Consider the following 9,356-nt stretch of genomic DNA (forward strand, 5'->3'; position numbering starts at 1 on the left):
TGAGGGAGAGCTGCACTGTCGAGGGTGCATTCTTATGTTGAAATTTGAAGCCGAAGGCCTCTATTTGTAAAGATGCCTTCTGGCCAAAATCGTCCTGTCGAACACCGCCAACTGCCGATTATCTGATTATCTGGCCAATTTCATGTATATGTCACTCGGGGCCAAGTGGTTCCCACTCCCGCGGGCTGGAGTTAAGGTAACAAGAAACAAGATAGTGTCCTCAAACCTGATTAATTCTGTGGCGCTATACTCCTAACCTCGGATTCTATTGGATTAATCCGAATCATTACTCAAACTGCGCGTTTTGAATCGCTCCTTGTTCAAAACAGTCCCGAACGCTAACAGACATTCCCTCGTTTCCTCGGCCCTATCCCTCTAGGCGCCTTACAACGCGCTTGTTTTCTCGCTTTTCCAGTTCTGATGAAGGGATTTCACCCTGAAATGATCTTATTTCCCTCTGCAGATGCTCCCTGACCTGATGAGTGCGTTCAGCATTTTCTGCCTCTGTTTCGTAAATAAATAAGTGGCCGGTCACAGAGTAAAGAATTAAAAATCCAAAACAAATCTTACTGACTCGTTTATTGTCCGATTTACAGAATGATAAACGTAAAATAACTTGAAAAATATAAAAGCCAGCAAACTAATAGCAGCAAACGGTTCAACAACAAAAGTCACTTGTATAACAACTAACGGTTCCCCCACAAGTGTGCAACAGGTACTTGATTACCAAAACATGCTGCTATTTCTAGCTATATAGCACTGTAGTCATTCGGAAACTTGCCTCAGCTCTCGTCCTTTCTCCTCTCACAAGGCGACACGTGATTTGCAACAGGATGTACAATATCTCAGCATACCAGGAAGGAAACAGACTGAAAGCTTACACTGAAATGGAATACATATATCAAAATATACATTGTTCTTAATACGAGTTACAGTGACTTCTTCGTGCCCCGGTACTCCACCTTGTAAACGATCAACGAGATGATACAGCAGTACAACACACTCTTCATCAACAGAATGGTGTATGTCAAGGTCGCGACCCGCAATGAACTGAAAGGTGTTCCTAGGTGAAATAAAAAATGCAAAAGTTATACTTCATAAAAATAATACTGGCCAAAGCGCGCACAATCTTCTCCTGTAATGTCAGCTCCCCGTGATCTGCACCTCTGTTTGGCATCTGTTTTTTCTTCAGATGGATGCAAAGTTATACTTGCTTTACAGGTACACGAGGTGAAAACATTCTCGAATGTGTTGCTATCAATGGTGGTATTGAGTTTTCTAAATATGGACATATTACTTCCCGCAAAGAAGCGGGAAAATCTACCCAACTGGTTCATACTGAAGAACATGCTGCCAATTCTTCTGTTTTGTTTTTTTTTCTATTTTTAAGACAAGTCCAGTTTCCTGGAATAGAAAATTCCTTCAGTGATGCAGGTTTACATATATGTAATAGTTTGTCTTCTATCTTTTCCCCAACTGTTAACTTCTGCGGGTACAATCCACGTGACCCAGGGGACTTAGGCATTACTTTCAAATTTCTTTCTTAGATATCTTCATGTTCTTATTTGATTTCTTCTCGTGTTATTTCAACGATTTTAATTTTTGATAAGTCCGTGGACAAAGCAGTTTTTAATTTTTTTTTGTTATTTCGACGTCATCACCAGTGAGTGTATCAAGATGCGACTCCGACGGTGGGCCGAATGGACTGTTGGCATGCTGAATGACTATGGTTCTATGACTATGTCTACAATATCTTGATATCTCTCGTATTTGTTTATGTGTCTGCAGAATATTTTATTTCTTTTGCATTTTTTCTTAATGTAATTTTGGAGTTTCTCTTTGCCTTTTTAATTGTTTTTCTTATTTTCGCTAATCTTTTCGCATTCCTTTTTATCATCATCATCCTCAATGTTCGTGCACTTGGTATAATTTTTTTCTTCAGTTTTAATTTGAAGAACTTCTTTGTCCGCCCTTCTTCGGGCATTATTGGATTATTGCTTATAACCAGTGTACAATTCTCTCCTGGTCGTTGTTTCAACGTGTTACACTACTGATTTTTATCTCTAAATATCAAAATATATTCCATCTTATTTGTTTCAGGTCCTTTCTCATCCGAATTTTCTTATCAACCTATTGTCTTTTTTTCTACAACTGGATGTCTCTCTAAGCCGCTGTGGGGGACAGTGAGTGTCAACCGACTGGAGGTGTTTGCTCTCACTAACTGCCAGCTCACCCTCCCCAAGGAGATTACAGGAGCAGCCAGCCATCCACTGCCCTACCCTCCTCAATCACCTTCATCATCATCCCCAAAAAACTCAATCAAGTTTGTAAGACGTGACCTGTCTCGCACAAAGCCACGTTGACTGTTCCTAATTAGCCCATTTTTTTTCCCCAAATGCAAGTAAATTCTATGCCTAAGAATCCTCTCCAATAGTTTCCCTGCCACTGATGTGAGCTCAGTTTCGCCGTTTGTGGGACTGCAGTATTTGCCCCTGGCCAGAGGCTGGATTATATCAGAAATATGCTTTGATTTCAAATAGGAATTACCTTCATCCGCGCTCTTTTGTGGTTCCTGTTCGCTGGATGGACAGACGGAAACTTTTGGGGCAACGGTTGTGGTCACAACTAACGAGTCACAAAGAACAACAGAAACAGTATTTAGAAATAATCCGCAAATTCCTCAACGCGGAGGGATGGGCAAGTAAGCGAGGAAACGAGCTACGGGCCTTGGCGGGTGCATTAACTAGAGCATGTGGGAGCACATCTCATTACCCATCCTCAGTCCGACCACCTCCACGGTGTCCACTCGGGACCCACTCAGTGAAGGAGTCGTGCTGAAACTTACCACCAAACCCCGCTACACTGCGCACATTTTACGCGAAATCCCACACAAATCCGTTCACCAGGAGAATGTTCCCAGTTGCGCTCTAAAATCATATTTAGGACTCGCTCCCATAATTATGGGACGGTTTGGAGTTTCCTCAGTTTTCCCCGGACCTTCCGCCGATGTTACGCTCGGGAGAATGCGGCAGAAATGAAATGTCGCTCTAGTGAAAGTGTATTATATTTATGTTCTTTGAATCTCAAGTGTGAGAGTATTTCAGAGAACATTTGTAACCCTAGACCCCGGCTGGATTCTGGTGTCAGATCTAAATTCACATTTATAACTTGAAACAAGAGAGTCATTGATGTCTGTACATCTGGTATTGCAAATTACCAAACAGTTGTGTTATAAATATATGATACAATTACTGTTGTTATATTTAATGGCTATATGATTATAGAGAATGAAATTGCTGTTGTTATATGGTTTTGAAATATAGAAATACAAATGTGCACCCCCGTGACATTTGTAATGTGAGAATGCGGCTCTGTCCGACCTAGGTCGCGGAGTGGGAAGGCGAGCTGGAGGGAAACGGAATAAGTCTGGCAGTGAACTTTACACCGACTGACCTACCACGTGTGTTAGTAGGAGTGCAGTTGTATAATTTTATCATCGCTACTTCTTCGAAATTAAAAAAAATATTTAACGACTACAATTGCAAGGGGTTGGTCTAAAATGAAACTTTACGGGAGAGCTGAAAAATAAAACGGAATTAATCTAAATTCTGCAAAACTGCCTGCGGCGGCGAGGACCGTACCGGCTTTGGATGAGTCAAATGATATTTCTTTCTCCGGTGTCTCGTGCTTCGCCACGCAAGAAATCTTCTGACCGTCCCACTCCACCTTGGAGACTTCCAGGCGACTGATCAGCGAGTAGGCACCTTCCTTTGTCTTCTTCACGGAGTCTGTCAGCTGTTTTTTTTGCGTCTCTACAACGCCATCGATTTTCCATTCGACATTGATCACTTCAGGGAAGAAGTTGGTCATCAGACAGGCCACAAAGAATTTATCCTTGCTTTCCAGGTCCTCGGACTTGGGCCCGAAAAGATACATGTTCGGAGGCTTGGGTGCTTTATCTGAATGTAAAAATTTGATACATTACTGTGATTACAAATTCCAATATCTGCACTTACAACCAGCGGCTACAGACAGGATAAAACATAATTTGAAATTTAACAGCGATAAATAAATCTGAGATGATTCACTTTGGAATTAAAACATTGTATAAAATAAACATACTGAGACAATTATGGAAGTTTCGACACTTCAAGAAGGCAAGTGTTTCCAGCTCTAAGAGCGCTGGAGACAAGGAGCATAAATAGGGTGAATGCACTCAGTCTTTTTCCCAGGGAAGGGGAATCAAGAACTGGGGGGAATAGGTTTAAGGTGAGAGGGGAGAGATTTAATAGGAACTTGAGGGGCAACTTTTCTACAAATCGGGTGGTCCGTATATGGAACGAGCTGAGAGAAGCGGTTGAGACAAGTACAATAACAATATTTAAAAGACAGTTGGAAAAGTACATGGGCAAGAAATGTTGAGAAAGATATGGGCCAAACGTGGGCAAATGGGACAAGCCTGGATGAGAATCTTGGTCGGTATGGACCAGTTGGGCCGAAGGGTCTGTTTCTGCGCTGTATAACTCCATGATGTGGATTTAAGGCCATGAGTAGAGAATTAGGCGAGAGGGGCTTATTGGATAGCACAGCTCGGATAGGCCGAATACCCTCGTTTTCAGGGTCATACAGTAGCTCTTCGGCCCACCACGTCTTTGCCGCCCATCAGGTACCTATTGAAACCAAACCAATTTTCCAGCAGTTGGTCCATAGTCTTGACGCTTCCGTGCTCATCTAAACAGTTCTTCAATGTTATGAGAGTCGCTGTCGCCACCAACCCCTCAGGCAGCGCGTTCCAGACTCCATTTGGGTGACTCTTCTCCCTGAAATCCCCTCTAAAGTTCCTACCCTGGCATCAAACTAGTGGCGTCTGTTTATAGACATCGCTTTATCTCCAGTGCCTATGCAGCGTCCAATTCCATGTATGTAAATCAGGTCCCCATCAGCCTTCTCCACTCGAAAGGAAACAAACCAGTCTATCCACTCTGTCCTCATAACTGAACGGCTCTGTCCCAGGCAACTTGTGGTGAATCTCCTAGGCACTCTCTCCAGTGCAGTCATACACTCTCTGTAGTGTGGTGGCCAGAACTGCACATAAAATTCTAGCTGTGGCCTAACTAATGTCTTATATAGTTGCATCGTTATCTCCCTGCTCTTATATTCCATGCCCCGACTAAAGAAGGGAAGTACTCAGTATGCCTTCTCAGCCACTTTATCAACCCGTGCTACTGCCTTCCTGGATCCTTGGACATGTAAACTAAAGCCCCTCTATTCCTCAGTACTTTCAAAGCCCCTATCAATCACTGCATATGTTTCAGTCTTATGAGCCTGGCCAGAATGTATCATCTCACATTTCTCAGCGTTGAATTCCATTACCCAGTTCTCTGCACATCTGACCAACTGATGGATTTCACTGTGCGGTAGAAGACACTTCACCAGCCATCAACACCGCTAAATTTCGTGTCATCTGCAAACTTACCAGTCATACCTCCTACTTTCGCATACAGATCGTTATGTGCCCAACAAACAGCAGCCGTCCCAACACTGATCCCTGTGATACACCACTGGTTACAGGATTCCAATTAGAACATAGAACAGTACAGCACAGGAACAGGCCCTTCGGCCCACAATGTTGCGCTGAACTAATTAAACTAGTAATTAAATGCCTAACTAAACTAATCCCTTCTGCCGACACAATGACCATATGCCTCCATTTTCTGCATATTCATGTGCCTTTCTAAGAATCTCATAAACACTGAGCATATTTTCCTCCACTACCATCCCTGTCAACGCATTCCAGGCACCCACAACTCTGTGTAAAAAACTGGTCCCACACATCTCCTTTGAACATACCCCCTCTCATCTTAAATGCATGCATCCTGGTATTAGACATTTCGACCCTGGAAAAAAAGATACTGGCTGTCTACTCTATCTGTGCCACTCATAATCTTATAAACTTCTATCAGGTCTCCGGTCACACCAGAGAAAACAACCCTAGTTTGTCCTACCTTTCCTTATAGCAAATGCCCTCTAATCCAGTCAGCATCCTAGTAAACCTCTTCTGTACCGTCTCCAAAGCCTCCATATCCTTCCAATAATTGGGCGACCAGAAATTAATGCGGTACTCCAGATGCCGCAGTTTTATAAAGTTGCAAAATAACTTACCAACTCTTGAACTAAATGCCTCCACTAATAAAAGCAAGCATTCCTAGCACCTTCTTTACCACCTTATCAACCTCTGCCGTCACTTTCAGGGAACTATGGACCCCAAGATCCCTCTGTACAGCAACATTGTTAGGGGCCTTGCCATTAACACTCCTCCTTTACATTTGATCTCCCAAAGTGCAACACCTCACATCTGGCCAGTTTTAACTCCATCTGCCTTTTCTCCACCCATATCTGCAACTGATTTATACCCCGCTACATCCTTTTGCAATCTTCTACACTATTTAAAACACCACCTATCTTTGTCACGACTCTCTAAAACAACACGATGCCCTACAACTCACAGGAACGGAGGAGAGACGTCTAGGATACCCTGTTCTACATTTTCATCCAGATCATTTATGTATATATCATAAACGCAGGAGGTCCCAGTACAGATCCCTGCAGAACATCACCAGTCACGGACCTCCAACCAGAATAAGTCCCATCGACCACTACTCCCTGTCTTCTATAGGCAAGCCAATTCTGAATCCAAACGGCCAAGTCACCATGGATCCCATGCATCTTAATCTTCTCGATGAGTCTACCGTGGGGTACCTTGTCAAACGCCTCACTAAAATCCATGTAGACAACATCCGCTGCTCTACCTTCATCAATCACCTTCGTTACCTCTTCCAAAAGCTCCATCAACTTAGTCAGACATGACTTTCCCCGCACAAAGCCATGCTGACAGTCCCTAATTTGGTCATGGTTTTCCAAATGTTCATAAATCCTATCCCTAAGAACGCTCTCTAAAATCCTATCCTTAAGAATCCTCTCCAAATTGCAAAATTAACCCTCGACCACCGCCCCGGCCTCCTATCACCAAGCTAATTTTTGGTGCAAACTGCTAAATTTTCCTAGATTTTTGGGGCTCTAAACTTTGCCCGTGCGATTCACTGATTCAAATAACGGCCCATTTCTCTGCAACGTTACCCGCCGGCCATTTTCAATTTAGAACCAATGTCATGCCAGTTTGCAGTTGCCTTTTCTCTGTTGAGTGAGCGAGTTAATATATTGGACTGGAGCCGCTCGTCTGTTTTAACTAAAGCAGTTAAACCTATTTCTGAACCCGACGAAGTGCTCTGATGGAAACCTCGATTCAACCTCTGCCCTCAGCATGGGCCCGGGCTCCCTCTCTCCCTGAGGACCATCTCTTTGGAGTTCCACTACACTAGACCCTAAAATAGAAACTTAGTAAAATTATAGACCATTTGGGACCTTGTATATACTCTGCGGCAGAATATAAAAGGCGTTTCCCGTGATAACATGGGTTCACACGAGGACTGGCAGCCGGATTTACAAGCCGCTCACCGTCTCAGAGCCCAGAAAATCTCCCTAAAACCCAACCTTATAAATCGGTTAAACTTTCTGCTACTTTCAATGAACTGAAATAACGAATCCCGACATGAGTTGTATTTGAAGCTAATGTTGGTGTGCGATGTGATCTCTTCAACAGGTGTTGAATCAGAAGACCTGCGGGAGACCGCCGCCGCCGAAAGCTGAACTGTACCTCGCTCTGCGGGCACTTTAGCAAGAACCAGTAACGCGCTCTTACAACGAAACAGAGTCGTAACCAAAAAGCCCAGGCATGGAAATCAGCGACGAGTAAAGCTTATCTAAGCTGCACGCATTCAACCAGCTTTTGCAGGGTTTTCAGTAAATTCATTGCAGATTTCTAAGAAAATCTGCAACACGTTGTGACTTGTTTAAAGACCAGCTGATTCCATACGGTGTACAAAGTGCTTTGGAGACATACAAATATAAAACGCTGGGAATGAGAAACAGAGTTAACTTTTCAGGTCGGAGATGGGTTTTCGATCTGTAACGTTAACTGTCTCTCTCTACAGATGCTGTCTGAACTGCTGAGTGTTTCCAGCATTTTCCATTTTCATTTCAGATTTCCAGCATCTGCATTTTAAAAACTTTACACACACACACACACACACACACACACACACACACACACACACACACACACACACACACACACACACACAAACCCCATTTGGGTTGGAGACGCATCGCGGGTCCCGTTCGGCAAACCTGGCTTCCTACAAGCTTTGCAATACCTGGTGGGTACAGACCGCCACTCTGCATCTTCCAGTGGCATCAAATAATTTGTTTAACATTACCGGCCTCTCGCTTTACTTTAGGAGTGGGGCGCCTGTTATAGAACCGCTGTCAGTAACGCGAAAGTCGACCTGAATGGTCGCAATCACGATCTCTCGGAGTCTCGTTGTTATATAGTACATAATGCTTATTTTATATAATACATCATGGTCATTTTATTCCACCGCTTTCGCGCCACCAAATTCGAGTAACGGGACTAAAACAATTGGAGGTTAAATTCGCCTTTGTCAGTCAGTCTTGTCCAAACCCCGAGGCTATCCCCCCCCCCCTCAAATCATTGCCTGGAAACAGCTCCAAGGGACCGCGCCACAAGCCTGATTCTGAGCGGGAGCACGGAGTTAGCGCTTGTGGAGAACCGGCACCCAAAATTCATCCCTGCACCCTTCCCCTCTGTTCCCCACTCCCCACTCCCCGCACCTTGTTTCCCATTCCCCGCTCCCCATTTCCCGCACCCTTTCTCCGTGCCCCGCTCCCCGCACCCTCTCTTCACCGCTCCCCGCACACTCTGCTGCCATTCTCCACCCTCCCTGCAACCCTTGAAGAGCTGGAACCTCCCGCAGTTCACCCCGCCCTCGCTGAATCCTCACTCCAGACTTACCTGTGACGATGAGCCGAGTCCCGCCACCGAATATTTTCCTCCATGTGCCAGAGGTGGCACAATGTTCAACGCCTGTACAATAACCGGCCCGGCCCCAAATGTGCACCAAGCCAAACCATTTCCCCTCTCCCAACCCTTTCCACCCAACTATCCTCGCTAGTAACCCAGTTACCCGGGAGCTCGAGTGCATTTCGGTAAATTCCAAAGACTTACTTGTGACGAAGAGTTTGGTCCCAGTACCAAATATTAGTCTGTATCCACCAGAGGTAGCACGGTGTTACACCGCCTAACAAGAACGTCCCTCTCCAACAGAGGCACTTGCACCACACCGAGCACAGATGTGGTCCACAAGATAAAGTTCAAAATTTAGACAAGGCAAATTTTAACGGTGTTAGACAGGAACATGCAAAATTTCGTGGAGTAG

At 44.4% G+C, this 9,356-nt stretch overlaps 1 gene segment (V, D, J or C); it reads right to left on the reverse strand.

The window, feature by feature from the left end:
• Nucleotides 1-564: 564 nt before the first annotated feature.
• Nucleotides 565-8,989, reverse strand: LOC127574667 (immunoglobulin kappa constant-like). The segment is given in 4 exon segments: nt 565-1,063; nt 2,548-2,625; nt 3,642-3,959; nt 8,933-8,989. Coding segments are annotated over 3 exon segments (507 nt in total).
• Between the last annotated feature and the right edge of the window lie 367 nt (nt 8,990-9,356).

Source organism: Pristis pectinata, chromosome 9, assembly GCF_009764475.1.
Source record: "Pristis pectinata isolate sPriPec2 chromosome 9, sPriPec2.1.pri, whole genome shotgun sequence".
Lineage (NCBI taxonomy): Eukaryota > Metazoa > Chordata > Chondrichthyes > Rhinopristiformes > Pristidae > Pristis > Pristis pectinata.